This window comes from Phalacrocorax carbo, chromosome 1 (assembly GCF_963921805.1).
Source record: "Phalacrocorax carbo chromosome 1, bPhaCar2.1, whole genome shotgun sequence".
In the NCBI taxonomy this organism is placed as follows: Eukaryota; Metazoa; Chordata; class Aves; order Suliformes; family Phalacrocoracidae; genus Phalacrocorax; species Phalacrocorax carbo.
Genome location: NC_087513.1, coordinates 2,390,997 through 2,411,255, shown reverse-complemented (window position 1 = coordinate 2,411,255; position 20,259 = coordinate 2,390,997). Strand labels below are relative to the sequence as shown.

At 52.4% G+C, this 20,259-nt stretch overlaps 1 protein-coding gene across 1 annotated transcript; it reads right to left on the bottom strand.

The window, feature by feature from the left end:
- Positions 1-1,115: 1,115 nt before the first annotated feature.
- On the bottom strand, positions 1,116-19,661 carry SLC35B4 (solute carrier family 35 member B4). Its single transcript, XM_064442290.1, has 10 exons — positions 19,444-19,661; positions 14,404-14,517; positions 12,619-12,721; positions 11,201-11,250; positions 9,927-10,008; positions 8,745-8,805; positions 7,832-7,941; positions 7,531-7,606; positions 5,266-5,341; positions 1,116-4,412 (listed from the first exon to the last, which is right to left on the bottom strand). Exons 1-10 carry the CDS (start codon positions 19,518-19,520, stop codon positions 4,166-4,168), a joined length of 996 nt encoding a protein of 331 aa, XP_064298360.1. The 5' UTR covers positions 19,521-19,661; the 3' UTR covers positions 1,116-4,165.
- Positions 19,662-20,259: the final 598 nt, after the last annotated feature.

Here is a 20,259-nt window from a genome sequence, read left to right as displayed (position 1 = left end):
AAACCAGGTCCCACGTGGGAGGCTGGACCACTCGGCTCCGAGTCAACGGTTAAGCACTGATGCCAGGAGGCTTCATTCCCCATTTTTTGACCTCTCCTGGGATAACATCCCGGCAAGCGAAGCGGCTCTCTGTGCTGCGTGGATGAGGTTCCCAGAAACAGGGAGCCTAAACCAACTGTTGAGTCTTGCTTGGGGACCTCAAATCCTGATGGTTTCCTCAGCACAAACTGTTCAGGCTCAAACTTCTGCCCTGAGCCAGGCCCCCCAACCCCTGTGGGTGCTGCCGGGGACCTCGGCTGCCCAACTCACCCACCTGGGTGCAATTAGAGACCGTCTGCAGCAAGGTAAGGGATAGAATTTATTATAAGTGCAATTAAAAAGGAGCCTCCCCAGGCCACCCTTCGCTTCTCTTGCCTTCCTGCACCTCCCGCACCCGACCCGATCCTGGCTCAGTACCCCCTTGGTAGGAACCACAGCTGACAGGGCTGGGTGAGGTGGTTAGTCCCGGCTTAGGGCCACAGAGAGGGAGGGAACCAGCGACCCGGGCGAGCCTGCTGGCACCGCAGGCCTGGAGCTCATCATCGGTTTAGCGGCATTTGCCTCGTGCATTCGCCAGCAGCCGTGACGGACCATGAGGAGGAGAAGGGCACGTGGGATTTGGGGAGAGCAGCGTCTCACCTCGTGGCAGCAGCTGGAGGATGACGTTGGGCCGGAGCACAGCAGACGGGCACGTGCTGTCTGGGAACAGAGCCCGGCTTTGCTCAGCGGTATCGCCAAGCCCTAGCGGACACGTCTGGAGGAGCTGTGGCCCCAGCGCTGTGGGTGAGGATTGGGGGTGCTGCCGGTCAAGGACGCTTGGCGTGGGACGCTGCGGTGCTGCTGGGTGTTCCAGTGGAGGCCGGGGAAGGAGGCGGTCGGGTCTTTCCTTCAAACCCCAACAAGGCTGAGTCTTTTCTACCTTCTCTCATATTAAAGGCAGAAGAAGTTTTGCACCAATTTCCGAGCCCCATTAATTTTCCAGTCACCAGCAGCTGATTACCAGTAGCAAAGCGTGAAAGGAGAAACGAGACAACCAACATACTTCGAAGAGGATACATATTTATTTTGTCTTTATAAAAAAAAACCACAAAAGCATCACCCTGAACCTGACCAGCCAATCCAGAAGCTCTGCAAATCCAGAACACTGATCAAAAAGTACTTTGGCTCACCCGCCCTTCCAGCCTCTGCTAAAAAAATTGATGTGTTATTATCTCTACCGCAGAGTTTAAAACCAAACAAATCAGTGGCCCCATTTTGGGGGGGGGGGCCTTGGATTCAAATACTGATTTTGGCTAATGGGGCCCTTCTGCACGGACCGTTCCTCCATGTCACAACTGGGCAAGCTCTCCCGCTCTCCTACAGTGGGAAGGGAATCGCTGCCCCTTCTGTGACGCTCTAATAATTATAAATATTTAGGAACACGCAGATTATACTGTAAGGTTGAAAAAAATACCCCTGACAACAACAATAACCCACCGTTGACACGTGGGTCAAGTGACGACCAAGTATGGCACACGGTTTAAAAACAAGAGAAAGCCAAACACCCCCAAACCTACCATCACACGGAAAATGGGGACAACATGCAATTCCCTTGATACGAAGAGGGACCGAGCGAGGAGGCTATGTACACTATGTTACACTCACTCAGGCACCCGCTCAGCTATTGCTTTGCTAAACCCCCAGCCTGGGTTAAGGCAAGCGCCGCCACGGCCGTCAGCCTGGCCTTACGCCCGTCAGCCTGGCCTTACGCCCGTCTTAAGCTTTGCGGAACCCCACCGGTTGCTCAGTGGCCCCCGACGCTTTCACGCTGGATTTGCATTGCCTGCCCCTGCCTCTCTGTCTCAGCTGAAGCTCCGTGTAAATAGTTTTGAAGATCAAGATGAGGGATAAAGGTTTTGCCTCTCCCTGGGGCGTCCCCGGAGCCTGCGCAAACAGCTGGCGGCGGGCGCTAAGCGGCACTAGATGCTGGGGCAGCTGTGGGGAAACAGTTGCCCCAGCTCCAAAATCCTTGGAAACATGTTTTTTTTCAGGCTGAGGAAAAAAAATCAAAACCAGAAGAGGCAAAAAAACCCTTCAGCATCTCAGGAAGGAGCAGGCTGCAGGGTCTGTCAGCACCGTACCGACGCTGCTTGGGAGTCACCTTTTTCCATAGCGGCCCATATTGTGCCGGGCTTTGGATCTGGGGCTAAAACAGTGCTGACAACACACCAGCATTTCAGCGCTCCCACAGCATCAAGGCTTTCCCTTTCCTCCCACTCTGCTCCCCACCAAGGATTTGGCTGTGGGCGGGCAAGAAGCCGGGAAGGGGCACATCCAAGAGGGCCGATACAGGTTAAAAACAGAAGGGAGGAGGGTTTGGGAAGGTCACCATAGCCCAGGGACGAGCTGGGCAGAGTGCTGACAGTGGGAGACGGTGAGCGGTTGCCTTTGCATCACCGGCCTTTTTATTTTTTCCCCTTCCTCTTTCCATCTTTAGCTCAACTCACAAATTTTCCTGGTTTTACTCTTTCTGTCCCCCACCATCTGGTCCCACTGTGGGGGACAGTGAGCGAGCAGCCCTGCGGTGCTTCGCTGCCAACCGGGGTTAACCCACCACAAGCACAGGTTTAACGTTGCAGGGGCTGTAAACACTGAGCCTGGAAGCTATGGGGACGTTGGGTGGAGGAATAACGGAGTATAGTCCTCACTTGGCCAAGCCTGACGTGCATCATGTTGATACTGCTGAGCAGGGACAGTACCATGATGACGAGAACAAGGTGCTCCAGGAAAACTGAGGCAGCGCAAAGATGCTCCCCTCTGCTCCAAGGCTGCGCACTAGCCCTTGCTCTGCCCAACGCCGAGCAGCCCCTGAAGAGCTGTGGCTGCGGCCCCTCACCTTGCTGGGAGACAGGCATTGCCTGCACGCGTGGGGACACCCCCCCAAAGCTCTCGCAGCCACCCCTGCCCCAGCTGAGGGGTGACACTAAGGGACACCGCTCCCGCGCCAGGTGGACGCTGCTATGAGGCACAGAAACGCCACGAGCGATGCTGATGCCCAAGGGGTGGGAGGAGACTTGGGTGAAAGGACAGTAAACCCAGCTCCCTCCAGCAGCAGAAATAAGCTCAGCCTTACTGGCCCTTCTTAAGTTTCTTGGCGTCATTTGAACCCTGAGGTTGGGCTGGATGCGGGGGACCACAAGCTGGGGCGCAGCAGTTCGTTGCGGCCGACTGCTGGGAACGAAGCCCGCTGAACATGCCTGTAGTGAGGGAAAAAGTAGGAGGTGACTGAAAAGCGACCTGCGCTGAGGACCTAACCAAAGCAGGAGGAACCCACGGTACCCTCCGGCTGGTGAAGTATCAGGGCAACATCTGAGGACTCAGCGAAGCCTCAACAGCACTTCACCGTCTCCCTGAGAAGGCTGCGAAAGTGACGCAGCGGCATTTTCTGTCCCCGTAGCATCGGCCCTTTTCGGTTTCCTCACATTCCCAACTACCCCCTGCTACTAGTGACGGGGGGGCTCGGTGGCTTGGGAATCAGCCCCCTGGGCCATTCCCCAGTGGAAGATGTACTGGGCAGACTGGAAGGCCGTAGCTACAGGTGTATCCGACACCCTCCCAGCACAGGCTGTAGGATCAGGTAACAAGGACGCGGGTTAACAGCCAGGCCCGGCCTTTCCAGTGTAACTAACAACCTGCTGCACAAAGAGCAGTTCCCCGGGGCTCAGCCACCCACTACGGCCACCTGGACGTTGAAGGACGGCACCAAACAGGCTCCGGGCCCACCTCATCAAAGCCAGGAGGGGTGGGTGACGGCACCACAGAGAGGCTGGGCTCCTAACAGAGAACTGGGTCAGCTTTTGTTACTTAAAAAGGGTTATTCAAACCAAAAGAACAAAAAAAAAAAAAAAAAAAAAAAAAAGGGAAAGGTTGGAAGCAAAAGGGGTTGCATAAAAAAATGCAACCTTGCAAAAATAACCGTATTGTCTCTTCATGATCCATTTCAGGTAGGTTCCCAGCGGAGACTCCATGTTTCCCAGGAGCTTGGCACAGCCAAAACCTCCCCCGTGTTATAAAACAACCCCCCTCTGGGGGATTCCCTGCTGCTCTATAAAACAATAAAAAGGTCCCTGCAGAGAGTCCCCAGCCGTTACTCCTCCTTCGGCCTCTTCCTCCAGCGGGCCAGGAAGGGCCCGAGGCTGTTCCACACCTCCGTGTACATGAGAGTCCCCACGAAGACAAAGGCGGTGCCCAGCCAGTGCCAGGCCGTGAAGGGGTTGCGAAAATAGAGGATGGAGAAGATGAGGCTGACGAACTTGCGCAGCGTCACCACCAGCGTGACGGTGAGGGAGGTGCACTCCGTGGTGAGGATGAAGACGCCTCGGATGCAGACGTATCTGGGTGGGCGGAGGTAAGGGGACATCGGGGCAGAAGAGAGAGGACACCTGGGCAGGCCTTCGGGAATGAAAAGGACTGGGCAATGGATAGCCCTGGTCTGGTTACAGAGGGAATAAAATTCCCTTCTCCTCAGATCAGCATTTCTACAACTAGGAACAGCTTCGCCACAAACCCCAGGGACACCCCAAATCTTCCAGGCTCCCCCCAGCCCTGCTCTGGGACAGCAAAACTACCCCACGAGAGCAGCTGGGGCTGATCTGTTGGCAAAAGGTCAGTGGCGCACAGGGCTTACAGTCCCTGCCGGAGAACCAAAGGTGGTAAAATCAGAGTTCGCCGTTTATAGGCAGCAGAAGTCCCCCTTCCCCCTGTGAGGGGCATGGGGAAGGCAGATGAAACACGGGGGTTTCCTGGGGGAGCGTGAGCAGCAATAGGGCACAGGGCGCTCTCGGCAGTGAGAGGAAAATGGTAAGAGGGCGTCGGACTGAAGGATTCCTTTCTCGAGGGTATCTCAGCTTCATCAGACTTGCAGACCTCTCCTCTCTGCCTGGATGACTCTTCACACTGATACATCACAAACAGCTCCTGATCTGACCCTTCTACCTAGAGCTGGCTAGCAGAACTGCCGTGAGTTTGTACCAGTCAGCCTGTCCCTGGGAAGCTGGTGGCAGATTTCAGCCACCCTGGGAAAAACATAAGCCCCAAGTTTAATTCCACTCTATATTTTCCAAGTTACACAAACATCAGCTCCCAAATGCAGGGAAGGCTCCAAGGACTCGGCACCCCACCCCCTCCTCCTCTCCCACCCCACTGCAATCTCCTTGGCGTGCCTCAAGCTGAGCTTTGAAAGGATACTGAGTGATGACGTTCATGAGGAGGTAGAACCACATGATTGGCAGGGTCAGCCCGATCACTGGGACCTGGAACAGCTCTGTTGGGAGAAGAGACAAAGCAAGGTCACTGCCCTGCTATTGCTTAAAGAAGCTGCAAGGAGAGGTGTCAGCCCAGAGAGTTGGGGTGATCGGGGCTAAACCCAGTTGGCGGCCGGGCACGAGCGGGGCTCCCCAGGGCTCAGTGTCGGGGCCAGCCTTGTTTAATGTCTTTATCCATGATCTGGGTGAGGGGATCGAGTGCGCCCTCGGTGAGTTTGCAGGTGACACCAAGCTGGGCGGGAGTGTCGATCTGCTGGAGGGCAGGAAGGCTCTGCAGAGGGACCTGGGCAGGCTGGATCCATGGGCCGAGGCCAGTTGTGTGAGGTTTAACAAGGCCCAGTGCCAGGTCCTGCCCTTGGGTCACACCAACCCCAGGCAGCGCCCCAGGCCTGGGGCAGAGGGGCTGGGAAGTGCCCGGCGGAGAAGGCCCTGGGGGTGCTGGCTGACAGCCGGCTGGGCATGAGCCAGCAGTGCCCGGGTGGCCAAGGAGGCCACCAGCCCCCGGGCTTGTGTCAGCACTGGGGTGGCCAGCAGGAGCCGGGCAGGGATGGGGCCCCTGTGCTCGGCCCTGGGGATGCCCCACCTCGAATGCTGGGCTCAGGGTTGGGCCCCTCGGGACAAGAAGGGCCTTGAGGGGCTGGAGCGTGTCCAGAGAAGGGCAGCGGGGCTGGGGCAGGGTCTGGAGCACAAGTGTGCTGGGGGGCGGCTGAGGGGGCTGGGGGGGTTTAGCCTGGAGAAGAGGGGGCTGAGGGGAGCCCTTCTCGCTCTCTGCAGCTGCCTGAGAGGGGCTGGAGTGAGGGGGGGGCTGGTCTCTGCTCCCAAGTCACCAGTGATGGGACGAGAGGGAACGGCCTCAAGCTGCGTCAGGGGAGGTTTAGGTTGGAGATGAGGGGAAATGTCTTCCCTGCCAGAGCGGTCAGGCCCTGGCACAGGCTGCCCAGGGAGGTGGGGGAGTCACCGTCCCTGGGGGGGTTCAAACACCGTGCAGACGTGGCACTTGGGGACATGGTTTAGGAGGCCTGGGGGTGTTGGGTTGGTGGTTGGACTTGATGATCCTAGAGGTCTTTTCCACCCTTAATGATTCTATGATTCTCCTGTCCAGGACTGACCATGATGCAGGACATGCTGCAGCTTCAGGAGGCAGTTGCTGCATTAGGCAGACTGAGGCGTGGGCACATTTTGATTTTGCTCCAAATGGAGAGCTACCTTGTTCTTACTGTGCTAAACGACAAATGAAAAAGAGTTTGCAGATATTTATGCTTGGACTTCCGTAGGGAAGAAAGGAAGATGGAGGAAGAAGTAGGCTAAGGGAAAAAGACACTGAAATAAAAGCTCTGTCTTGCTTTCTTGTGTCAGGGCTGCCCTGCCGCTAAAAGTGGATGAATCAACTGTGTGGCTCTGAGAGGCTGACAGCCCAAGCATGAGAAAGCCTGCACAGCACTGGCAAAACAAAGCCAACGGGTCTGTGCCTACAGCTGGTGTTGAGGATTTGGTCCTGTTACTCCCATTTTTGACCTACCACATTCCTTTCCCCAGGGGTCACCTATCTCATGCTTTTCTTGAGTCTAGCATGCGAGAAATACTTTGCAATGATATTAATCAACAGATTACAGTGATCTATGCATGCAAAAATCCCCTGTGCCCAGAGGGAATTGAAGCACCAGCAAACCTACTCAGTGAAGATCCCTCCAGTTTCAAAAAACTGGGATCAGAATATAGGAAGCTCGCTGGCACTGAAAAGCCTGGTGAATTTTACTGTTAAACTTAAGCAGATGTATAGCTCAAGGTGGATGGATGAGCAACCTGGCTGGGCCCACAGGTGTACGCGTGTGCATTAGCGCAAAGCTTGGCTTTTAACTACAGTGATGCAAACAGAAACTCATGGCTTAGCTTTGCAAGTTGCTGTGGCACCAGCTGAACGGTCAGCTGCCCATGGCCAGGCTCTCAGCAGTCAGCAATCGCCGCCTGTCCAAGCATGCTGACATCTGGCCTACCATGACAACGTCCCCAAGACAGTGTGGGGTTGTTTTTTTGGCTTTTGGCTTTCTATCAAACCTGGAAACTCAAAGGCTTGAATAACCAGAGACAACAGTCTGAAGTGCACAGCTGCTGGACTGAAAGCTTCCTGGAGCGTTTTTCCAGAGGACAGAAAGGTACAAGAGCAAGGAGCTGTCTGTGCAACACTCACCGGACTGGCTGAAGAGGACTGCGTGGTGGTAGATGTTTGGGGCAAGGAGGAGAAAGCCAGGGAGTGGTAACGCGTGCTGGAGAGAAAAGTAAAGACATGATATGAATGGATTATGCGAACCCACCCCATGTCTCATCCTGGGAAACCAGCCGCTCGCTTCTGGATGAGAGCACACCCTTCACTGCTCCAGCCTTGCAGCGTGTGATCCTTCGGATTTGTGCCGAGTACAGGGTGGGAGGGGAAGGGGCTCTCTTAGCACCTCTATCTGCCCGGTAAAAGCAACAGAAAAGACATGACTTACATTGTAAAAAAGGGCCTCTTTGGAGTGCTTCCCAAACTGCTTGTACAGCGTCTCCTGGAAAATCCCCATCCTGGCAGACATGAGGAGGGCGAAGGTGAGCGCAGCAATACCTGGAACAGAAGCACAGCCTTGCAACGCTGCCAGGGACGGCATAGCTCAAGACAAACAGCTTGATAACTCCCTTGATTTGGGTTTCAGTGAAAAAGGCCAAAGCATCCAGACTTGATAAGATGGGCAGAAAACTGATACCTGTCTTGAGGACACGGGTATCTTATTACAAAGGCCGAGATGCCAAGAGACTTCTGAAAAGATCATGTCTTTAAAAATAGAGACTCAGCCCTGGCAGGCAGAGCTGGTGGGATACCAGGGGTACAGTTGTTTGCCACTACTGACGATACATCAATCCCAATTCCTCTGAAAAGCCAGCAATAAACCTAGGTTGGAGGTACAAAAATAGACTCAAGGCCAGACTGTAGAGAATCCTCCATGAAATATTGTGCTGAATGAACACTTGAACCAGCTACAGCCCCTCTCCCTCTCTGCAGCATAGCTCACAGCAGCAGGTACATCAGGTAGGGCTGCTTTTGCAGAGAGAAATCAAGTAGATATCTGCAAACATGGAAGGCTCTAGTCTCATTCTATCACTAAGCTGCCACCTTGCAGAAACCCCTTTGGTTCTGTATTTAACTTGTTGGCCAAGTGAAGAGTATCTCCTTGTGCAAAGCAGCTAAGAAGTGCCGCAAAACCTCATTCTTTGCAAACCAGCATCTACCAGATGCTCAGCACAACTTAACCTCAGCGCGGGGACCCTCACCACAGTTTGCTTTGGACAACCCACATGGCCAAGGACATCAGAGAGCCGAGTCTTGCCAGTGTCCCAGCAAGGTCAGCTGGAGATGTGGCACTCACATACCTAGCAGCCACCACAAGAAAACCTGGAGTCCATCCTCTTCATTCAAGCCAGAGTCAGATGCCTGGTGGAGGGAGACACAACATAGTCGTCATGAGCTACCATGTCCCTGCAGCTCATTCAGACCTGCCTGTACCTTGCTCTTAGTTTGTACATTGTGTTCCAAGCAAGCCCATAAAGCAAAGACCATCCAAAGTCTCACGATCTCCAGAGCTGCATCCCTGGCTGAACAGAGGTGGTAGCAACTACAGCCACTTTGCTTTCCACTCTGCTTCAGGGAATGCACCAGATTCCAGCCAAAGTTTAAATGTCTGACCAAGAAAGTAGCTTTTCTGAAAGAAATGCCCTGCCTTGGTCAGAGACCAAACTCTTCAACCACAAAAATAATCACTGCCACTTAGAAAGCTCTCACAGAGCGCCCATTGGCAGGCTCCTCTGTCCCAATCTCAGAGGCTGGTGTGCAGGAAAGAACAAGGGCTCTGGCCAAGTCCCAGCCAGGTACTAAAACCAGGGCTCTGGCTTGTGGTCAAGACATTGAGGAAAACAGGCCTGTAGATGCTGTTAGCCAAGGGTAAAACTCTAGGTAGCAGGACTTGGCTCAACTCTTTCACTGTGGTTTAGGGTAAATTAGATTACTCACTTTTGCCACAACTGTCCATACTCTACCAAAACCCCATGCCTGCTGAGAGTTAATCTGGATTAATACACAGCAAGGCCTTATAGTACAGACCTTCCTCAGACACCTTAAAAGTATAAGTAGTTGTTAAATGATGGGGGATTTGGAGGTTTGGCAGCCCTGTTTCTTTCCAGTCTCTCAGAACTGGATTAAATGCAACCAATTTTCACTTGACCACCACTTTATGCCATTTTTCTGTCTTCAGTTGAAAAGATCAGGATGTGGGTAATAATAATGGTATATTCTCAGCAAAAAGCAACCTGAACATTGCGGGATAAAAGGCATCTGTAATTAAGTTAAATCACATGCACGTGTGTGCATCCCTTCCCTCCAGCCACAGGAAAATGAGATCAGGAACAAGAGCTTTCAGGGAGCAGATCCAGAGCTAGGAGACATCTTGTCTCTCCATTAATAGTCAGGCAAAGCGAATTACTGATGAAGGTGCTGACAGCAGCTCCTCCTGTCAATAAGGTTAACAGCTATGACCTCAGACCCTTTCCAATCCTTACCACTTGCTTTGCAGACATGAAAGTGCAGGTAAAGATCCCCAGGGACACCAGGGCTATGGACGTGTATTTAGATACGCTGTATCTGCACAGGGGAGAAGACAGATGTCAGTGATCCAGCCCAGCCTCATGTTCATCCGCTGCTCCCTTGCATTGCATTTTGCTCCATTACACCAGCGTGAACTTGGGGTAATGGGCACATACCCATTACTTAACGTTGGATATTGCTGGGAGGGAAGGCCAACTTACTCCAACTGCAACAAAAAAGAAGCATTTGGACCAATATCTCCTTGCCCATGGCAAAAGATCCCTCTCAGATCAAAGCCAGCGCAGTTCTAACATAGCAATGGAGCGGCAGGGGATGTGCCCACACTGGTCCCACAGCCAGAGCCCAAGCAGCTGGGAGGACCTTCCCATCCAATGCCTTTGCCCACTGTAGCGGGTTGACCCCAGCCAGCAGCCAAGCACCTACACAGCCACTCACTCATTCCCCAGCCTCGTGGGGAGAGAACTAGAAGAGCAAGAACGCGAAAACTCACGGGTTGAGCTAAAGAGTTTAGTAGGTGAGGGGGAAAAAAACCAACAAAAACAATGCAAAAGCAATCGCTCACCACTTCCTATAGGCATGTCCATCTTGAAATCCAACTTCCCCCAACCTCCTCCTTCCTCTACCCTGGTTTCTTTTGCAGAACATGACATTATATGGCACAGAATATCCCTTTGGCCATTTTGGGTCAGCTGTCCCAGCTGTATCCCCTTGCAACTTCTTGTCCACCCCCAGCCTACTCGCTGGGGGCTGAGTGGGAAAAACAGAAAGCCTTGACACTGTGTAAGCGCTATTCAGCAACAGCCAAAACATCAGCGTGCTATCAATGCTGTTTAAGCCACAAATCCCAAACACAACACCATATGGGCTGCTATGAAGAAGTTAACCCCCTCCCAGCCAGAGCCAGTACAGCCATCCATCAGGAGTGGTACCAGCCACACAGAAGTAAGAGGAAAGAAAATGAGTAACATAGAAGGCCGTAGTCATGCGTAAAATCTCTCTTTTCAGTCCATGGTTGCCTTCAATGAAGAGCGAGGGGTGGTGGAAATGCAGAAGAGGGAAGGAACTACTCCAGTCTCTAGTCTAGGCACACCTGTGTGTCTCAGTTTCCCCCTCAGTTTAACTAAAACAAGAATATTTAACAGGAAAGGGGAGGGGACTAAACAACAGTCAGGATTAAGTCAAAGGCAGAGCATTCCCTGACAATATATGAAAGAGGCTTGTGCTTTACCTTTTCTTCAAAATGATGATACCTAGAGCCATGCTTGCTATGAGAGAACCCTGGGAAAGAAGAGAGAGCGGAGAAAAACAAAATAGAAGGTCAGCATGATAAAATTCCCTGGACTGGGCTGCCCATCCTTGAGAAAGGCTGCAAACTCAATACAACTAATGCCAAAACACGAACAGAAATGCCAGAACAGGATCAGGGAGACTAAAAGGGTGGGGAGGAGAGGAAATGGCCTCAAGTTGTGCCAGGAGAGGGTTAGATTGCCTATTAGGAATAACTCCTTCACCAGAAGGGTCGTCAAACACTGGAACAGGCTGCCCGGGGAAGTGGTGGAGTCACCATCCCTAGGGATATTTAAAAGACATGTAGACGTGGTGCTGAGGGACATGGTTCAGTGGTGGGCTTGGCAGTGCTGGATTTATGGTTAGACTTCAGGATCTTAAAGGTCTTTTCCAACCTAAATGATTCTATGAGTCTCACTTCAGCTAGGAGGAGGGGAGAATCTGAGCTGTTTGGCTTGGGAACTAGGACGCTGGGGTAAATAGGCTACTAGGATTTTCTGGCCAGCTGCCCCCCCCCTTTTTTTGGCCCACTCATGACACTCAGTGTGTGCTACAGACCAGAACATGGCCAAATCACTGTGTTTTTAATTGGGAACAGGAGTATGGCTCCAGAGATTGACTGCAGGGCTGCAATACAAGAACCACCCCTCATGGTTAATGCAGGACAGGTCTCCTACAGTGCTGGCTGTTTTTCTTCTTTCTAACCTCTCCTGACTTCAGGTACCTCCACCCCATCACACGTTGTGGGAGAACAGCCCCCACCCAGGATATCTGCCCAGAAGATTTTGTTATTCCCAGCAGCTGGGGCTCCATTTCCTTTGGTTTTAACAGATGTTTTAGCCTGACATTCATCTACACTTAAGTGAAGATGCATTTAAACAGCATTTTCCAAAGCAAAGACCTATGCAATAACAGTGCAGGTGGAACTAGGCCAAATCCATGCTCTCTGACCTGGGGTGCTTAACCAAGGCATGAACACTAGGGCATGAACCACTTGGTGTAGCTGTGCAGGGTCTCTTTGGCCAGCTGTCAGGGCTGAGAGCCAGAGTCTGGGCTTGGCTTTGTCATTGTTACTTCCCCATCACCATTGGAAATATGAAGCCTGTTTGAGCCTCACTTCCCTTGTCTCTCCACTAAGTTGAAATTTAATGATCAATGCTGTGAAAGTGAGAACTGGAGCTGAGCCTTCAGAGCGACGTTGCTCTCCCCACAAGTTAGCTGGTGTTTAGTATTTGCATGGGGTTTTGGTGCCCTCAGGAAAAGAGAGGGTGGCAGAACACCTGCACCAGAGACGGTGCTTACAGAGATGACGGGAAGAGATGTCATATGAGGAGAAAAGGATGGTATGACAGTACTCACTGATCTGAAGATCATGTGCAGCGGCATGGCGATATTTAAGTTCAGGGCATAGTTATTCACCACACTGACAGTGAAGAACATGGCCACCATGATGAAATAGTACCTGAAACACAAACACAAAAAACCCCAGCTGATAGTTGTGCATGCACCTCCCTGGGATGCTGGGACACACCTTGGGAACAGATTATGGGTTGCAAGGAAAGGTCTGGAGCGGAGCAGAAGCCCACCTAGCTCTTGGGTCTGTGACAAGGACTAACGAGGAGATCGATCCGCTTTGGATGTAGCAGGGAAGTCCTTAGAACAGGACACAGGCTGACCTGCACTGGCTCAGCTTGTGCTAATTCCAGAAGCAAAGGAGAACTGAGGATACCCCAGCTGGGATCTTTTTGCATGGACTTTCTCCAGACCCCTGTTTCCTCAGGACAGTGGGATAAGACAAGGCTTGACTTGAGGGGATTCAATTTCTGCCAGCAGGCATCGCTACCCTCGGTGGAATGAGAAACTATTCAAATCCAGGCTGAACACCTCCATGGTTCTACCCCTAAGCTAGAGAGCCTCCACAAATTGAAATTCCTTGCTGTGGAGAAGCCCTGAGTGGCACTAAATTTGCCCTCAACTTCCTGTCATGAGGATCTCTGTCCTGAGCACTCAGCACAGCGCTCTTTTGCCACGGGCTAGGCAGGCTGCTGAGGAGCCCCACAAAAATCTAGCAGTGTTCTCAGGCAGCCAAGAAGGCCAATGGCATCCTGGCTTGTATCAGGAATAGCGTGGCCAGCAGGAGCCGGGGAGGGATTGGGCCCCTGTGCTCAGCACTGGGGAGGCCCCACCTCAAATGCTGGGCTCAGGGTTGGGCCCCTCGGGACAAGAAGGGCCTGGAGGGGCTGGAGCGTGTCCAGAGAAGGGCAGCGGGGCTGGGGCAGGGTCTGGAGCACAAGTGTGCTGGGGGGCGGCTGAGGGGGCTGGGGGGGTTTAGCCTGGAGAAGGGGAGGCTGAGGGGAGCCCTTCTCGCTCTCTGCAGCTGCCTGAAAGGAGATTGTAGCGAGGCAGGGGTCGGTCTCTTCTCCCTAGTAATAAGCCATAGGATGAGGGGAAATGGCCTCAAGCTGTGCCAGGGGAAGTTCAGGTTGGTCATTAGGAAAAACTTCTTCACCAAAAGGGTTGTCAGGCATTGGAACAGGCTGCCCAGAGAGGTGCTTGAGTCACCATCCCTGGAGGCATTTAAAAGACGTGTAGACGTGGCACTTGGGGACATGGTTTAGTGGGGGGCTTTGCAGTGATAGGTTACTGATTGGACTCTATGATCTTAAGGGTCTTTTCCAACCTTAATGATTATATGATTCTATGAAAACCTCCTCACTTCACTTCAGCCGCTGAGTGCCAGGGAGGAGAGCATGAACATGCCAGGCTATTCCCAGGGCAAGATCAGCCCTGACAGAGAAATTCAAAAGTGAATTTGGCTGGCTTTCCAGTAAAGCTCTCCCTCCCATGCCCATTGCACCAACCCCCGGAGAGACAGTAAGCTCTTCAAACACGGCAAACTGTGCAAAATACTGCCATTTCTTGGACAGGAAAGTATCTGATGGCAATTTCCTATTAAAAATTCTCAATAAACAAGGAGTTCATATTTTATATAGGCATGACAGGTTCTCAATGAGGCTTCACAAATGCTGCAGAATGGATGGGATTTAGACAGGATAAACGGATAAGTCATTTTATTAAACATTTCTTGAGATAACAGCTAGCCAGTCATTTTGTGCCTAACGAAAGTGTTCAGATCAACTGTACCTTATTGGTATGGCCGGCCTCTTCCTCCCAAAGTTGGCTTCGAAGATAAAGCCTTCCACTGCAATAAACAGGAACTGGGAGAATGTCACTATGTTCCCACATCCTGGAAACTCCCTGCAGGTATGGAGAAGAAAGACAAGCATAAAAGCAATGCCATGGAGAACAAGCACTGCATAGAAAGAGCCTAACAGCTCATAATCCCAGAGTGAGCATCAACCTGGGTGGCTTCACTGCTTTATCTGTCCAGGTTCTCACGTTGCGTTTGTTAAACACTTCCCTGCAGGTATTTATTCACCTGCACTTGTAGACACATGTGCAGCAATCCCTTCCTCAAACATTTCTGAAGAGGAATTGAGCAGCCAACCCTGCCCACATGGTGAACCGGGTCAGGAAGTGAAAGAAGAAATTGGTCGCATCTCACAGGTCTGTATAACATCCTGCCAGGTTATAGGATTTGAATGAGCAATATCAAGCACCAACATAACCACACTGAAGCTGGATCTCCCTCTTTCTCATGAGGAAGTGGTTTTGACAGAGCTCTCTCCCTACCTAGAGGATGCTGTGTTTGTTAGAGGCCAGATGAAACGCTGAGTCCACCCAGGAAGAACGCAGCAGGATTTCCAATAGCCCTTATTTCCACTGCATGAGTCACGTCTGTGTCTGCAGAGCAAGGCGTAGTGTCCATGGTTCTCCTTGTACCTCATCCCCAGAACATGTGAGCGTGAGTTTGGGCCTGCTTTCAATTTACCCAGCAAGCTTTAGCTCTCTGCCCTCCAGTGTTTGCTGGATACCAAAAGGCTGGTTGTAGGTTCAAGAAGGAACCTACAACAGCTCCTCATGGGATCCCAAAGAGGTCATGGCATTAAATGCCATGTGAGAGTCAGGCAAGCCAGGGAGCCTGCTAATGTGACACTTGCTTCGCACTGAAGTTTTCAAACTCCACAAGGTATCAAAAGCCACAAAACGGTGTCTGACCTTGAAAGAGACCCTCTTAGCTGAGCATCTTTGTCCTCTCAGAGAGACCCAAGCACCGCAGTTATCACTGCTTTTGCAGCAGAAATGACACCACCTTTACGTAACTCACCCTTGTGTGGTTATTCTGAGGGAAGAGAAACTACACAAAAGGGCAAGACAGTCCATAACAGCCTGACATTAAACAAACATTCCCTGCATGTTGCTCACCCATTCCTAGCAGACATGCCTGCTGAAGACTCTGCCTCCCTCCTAAGAAGCTTAGAGGGAGCAAGAGAGGATTTCTTGGGAAGCACAGACATCTGTGGACTCAGAGGAAGCTGTGACATGTCAGATAATCAGAAAGCTCACTGTTATTTGCAGTGGGAGACAGGAATGTGAGCAAGTATTTCCCCTTCCTTCAGTGCAAGACAGAAACCAAAGACAAGACGGAGAAACTGCACGCCACTGAGTCCCGATCCCCACCCTGCTGCACAAACGTGCTCACACAACATGCTGTCACAAGTAGGTAGAGGCTGGGTCTAGACACGGTTTTGCAAAATACAAGCTGAGAGATGCACTGGAGAACAGCAATAACCGAGCCACCTCCTAGATAGCTGAGCTCAAGGTCTGGTCTCCTCCAAAATCTCCTCTGTCACCCCACAGACATCTCAGAAAAAGTGGAGTGCTCTGGTTAATGCAGAGCTGGCACGTGGCTGCCACCAAACAGCACCTGGAAAGGCCATCTTCTCTCTGTGTTTTCCATGGCACAGGCATTGGCCTGAGCCCCTCTCCTCTACCCACCTGCCGATTTTAACATTTTTCAGAGCTTAATTGTCCACGAGACTTCAATCTCTGCTGTGCAATGAGATTAAAAGGGTCAAAAGTTACTTGGGGTAAGAGAAAAGACACTGAGCCGAAGACAGAGGTCAGGCTCCAGGATTGTAAACCTTATTTCTGCAGGAGAACAGAAAGCAAGTGTAAAGTTGGAATAAACCAAGACAGTTTCCATGCACGAGACTTTGTTTACTCCCAATTCACAGATCCTTGTGTTCAGTCACTTGCTGTACATATGGCCTCACATTATCCCTGAAGTGTTGACACAGGGTTATTTGTTGACTGTTAATAAAAAGACAAACAGACAAAACCAGGCTTTATCTGCCTGTCTCTTTGACTCACAATCCTAACACACCAATAAACCTAAAAGAATTGACAAGACATCTGGATATATCAACCAAAGATCTGCTCTAGCTGTAGCCAACTGATAGAGTCCTCCAGAAGCAATGCAGAAACACTATGATGCAATTGTCACCCTGCCTCTTAGGATGGAATTGCCTGGGCTGTTGGCGTCTAGTAGCTCTGGCAGATGAAACAGCCGGAGTCGGGCTCTTGGTCACGTCAGCAGAGCACAAACTAGCCCAATTTCAGCACATCAGTTTGGGGCACATTGATGCAGAATACTCGCATTCAGACAGAGTTCAACACAACCAAAACACTTCTCCAAGGAACGTTTCTGTCCATCACTTAAGAAGACTCCACATTTCGTCTATGAAATTAATTCCTTCAACGGCCCCTGCAGAAGAACACCACCCCACCCCCGCCATTTGCACCATAAAGGGATGAAACCCCTTCTTCCCTTCTTCAACCCAGTTGAGATCTACCATGCAGAGCCTCTACTGTTTTTACAGAGGAGGCACCCAACAAGGGCACAGCTTCAGAAGGCGAAGCGCAGATCACAGGCTTTCTAACCAGGCCTGTATGTATATGCCTCACAGAGCTTTGGCAACACAGCTCAAAGACAGACCCCCAGGGACAACAGGTGAAGGACGCTAGCAGAACAGGTTGGGCTGCTCCAGACAGGGGAAATGGGATAAACTGGATGGCATTTCTTGCCCTGTCCAGGCCTCCTTCTGTCATCCAGACAGGGGCTTGTTTAACTTGCTCGTGAAAACCTCCAACAAGTTTTCCTGCTCTCTCTCTTACAACCCCACTTCACTACACCGAGAAGGAGAAAACCTGGGGTTTGGGCCTGCTTTACATCCCCTTCACAGCAGTTTAAGCCCTTTATTTCTTGTTCTGACTCCAGAGCCCAGCAGTAAAATTTATCTCTTCTTCTCTGCAGCCATTCTCCACACATTTAAAGTCTTTTGTCTGTTCTCAGGCATTCCTAGACTAAACAGTTCTCATTCCTTTACTCTCTCCTCATAAATCCTGAGCAAATTTATTCTAATTACTTTGTTATTCCCCACTAGACCGTCCGTCTGGTGGCTGCCTTTTCCTGTGACCATGCTCCAGGACTTGCTTGTTATGGGAGGATTCGTCTTCAAGAGGGACATTTTTCCCCCTCTAAATAACACCAAGACCCACAGAAATAACCAATGTTACCCCAATTTAGGGACCAAAGGTGAACAGGGCAAAAGAGGGACACAGGAACTGGGCTGTCAGGAACAGGGGAATTTCTAGTGGATAGAAGGCAATTCTTAAGAGAAGCTTGTATGCAGAAAAGCTGCATTCTTAGATATCTGCAGTTGGACTTCTAGGATTTGCTGCTCAAAATTGCTTCTGGGGTTTAGACACCTAATGCAGCCTTTAAGTATTACCAAATGGCTCACTTTTGTTTTAAGGTCTAGCTGCAGGACACACAAGCCTAGTGTGTCTTGCAAGTATCATGCAAGTAAATGCAATAAGCCAGCTCCAAAGCTTTCTTCACCTTGAAGGGGCCCATTTCTCCTCCCTCACTGATGCTGCAGCACAAGTCAGGCAGGAAAGGCAGAGGTTAGAGCAAACCTTGAGAGGAAAGACAACTCGCCACACAAGGTCTCTTCCTCCAAGAACTGCTCCTTGATTTATCCAGCAATCACTGAGTGATTGTGCAAACTTGTGTTTAGGTACCTGTGTCCTGGCTTCCCACTTTGCCAAGCAAATAATCCCAATGCTGGTTTACAGTAAGGCTCTCTTTTGCAATCCCTTTTCCTTTTAACAACCTGGGGTGATGATGGGTGGGGAGGAAGTAAGGGCAGGTTTTAACCACTAGTTTCGAAAGCCTGGGCATGACTGAAGTGAACACAGCAGTCAGGGGATGCAGCTCCACACTGACTTACTGTGACTGTAGACAGAACCAGTTCAACCATTACTTTTTTCCAGTCAGGTCTAGCACTTTTGCCTTTACAGCTTGCTGACTAGCCCTGAAAACAAATCCAACAGACCAGCACTTTTTCCAAGCCATGCCAGCCTTCCTCCATCAGGGTGAGGAAGATGACAGCGCTCGGACATACCCGAACCGTCAGCCCCGCTCTCTCTGCAACCTGACAATTCGCCTTTGCTCTGACTGCTACAAAGGACTCCTTGACCTCATCATATTGTCTTTGCAGACGTGTGATGCTGCCGAAGATCACGCTTCCAGATGGACGACGCTCCCTCGGCCCTGCCTGCTGTCCCAGGGGACCCCCAGCCAGTCCCTGCACGTCGGCTCCTTGGGATTTCAGCTGTTACTTGTGCGGGGCGCTGGGACCAGAGAGCAGGGCTGGTGGGGATGCTTTAGGGCCAGACCTGTGGTCCCTCTGTCAGCAGAGACCGAAGATCCCCGGTGCCTGGGCAGGATGCTGAAGCCGCCCACGATAGGACCAGACTGAGCCCAAGCCGAGGGGGACAGCCCCAAAAATCCCACAAAACCCCTCAGAGGGTGACACAAGGCCAGGGCCCAGCGATCCGCACCGAGGATCCTCTTGGCATCTTGATGAGGGGAGCCCCAGGGCCTGGTGCTGCCCCCCAAGCTGTGAGGGGGCCCAGCCACCCCGCCGAGACCGCAGAGCCCGTCCAGGCCAGCCCCAGGCTGGGGGCCGGCCCCGGGTACCCCCAGCAGCCCCACCACCCCCCCAAAATCTTCTCACCGTCCCTCCATACCCCTCCCAAATCTCCTGGAGACGTCCTGGTCACCGCTGCCGCTTCCTCCCCCTCCCAAATCCTGAAGCCGGTGAGGGAGAACCTGCGGCCCCCAGCCCCGGGGACCCTCACCCGATCCCATCCCTGCCCCTAACCCCCGCCCCTAACCCCTCCTTCTGCCCCCAAAGCCTCTCCCCGGCCCAGCACCTGGCCAGCAGCTCCAGGAACACCACGTTGCTGCAGCAGCCGCCGAACACCAGCCCCACCGCCACGGCCGGGTGCATGGTGTAGCCCCAAGAAGCGCGGCGGCGTCCCGGGCCGCCACCGCATCCCGCTCCCGGAGCCGCGGTCCCCGCTCCCGGCCCCGCCGCCCCCGCTTCCTCCCGGGTGCCGGTAGTTCTCTGCCCGCCTGCCGCCCGTTCACCACCACCGCCGCGGCGCTGCCGTCAGGACTACAACTCCCGGCGTCCCCCGCGACGCCTCCCCGCCTCCCTCAGGCGGTGCCGCGCCGCATGGCATGATGGGAGTTGTAGTTCTGCGGGGTGGAGCGGGCGGTAATGGCGGCGCAGGGCCGGGCGATGAGGTGGCGTGAGGAGATGGGGGGGAGTAAGGAGGGGGGGGCAGCTCAAAAGCTGCTGAGGAACAGCTGCTAATTGCCGTTTTGGGTTTAAATAATGAAATTATCGCTTCGATGTGAAATGGAGCTTGCTTGAGGCCTGTGGGGGAGTCTCTTCCTCCTGGGAGGCCCTCCCATGATCTTGGGGCTACAGGCAAGCTCCACTGCGGCCAGTGTGAATGTCACCATGAGTGGTGTGGGAAACACTGGATACTGAGGCAGCAAAACTGGGTCTGAAAAGTAATTGTGCGCTTAGAAGGAGATGAGTGCTACAAGGAGGGTCCAAAAAGGGGGAAAGGGAGGAAAAGGTGCACAGATGGTAGTACTGGGGTGGCTTGGGGGCTGTGTGGGTCCAACGGCACCAGCAGCCACCCATGGCTTCGAGGGGGAGAGACGGAGGGGAAAAA

Excerpts from the sequence above, each read along its gene's own strand:
- SLC35B4 (XM_064442290.1), bottom strand. The coding sequence starts at position 19,520 with ATGCACCCGGCCGTGGCGGTGGGGCTGGTGTTCGGCGGCTGCTGCAGC. Across the intron at positions 7,607-7,831 it reads AAGAGGCCCTTTTTTACAAT|CACGCGTTACCACTCCCTGG; the intron begins GTAAGTCATGTC and ends TTTTCTCTCCAG. Across the intron at positions 4,413-5,265 it reads CTCATGAACGTCATCACTCA|ATACGTCTGCATCCGAGGCG; the intron begins GTATCCTTTCAA and ends CCGCCCACCCAG.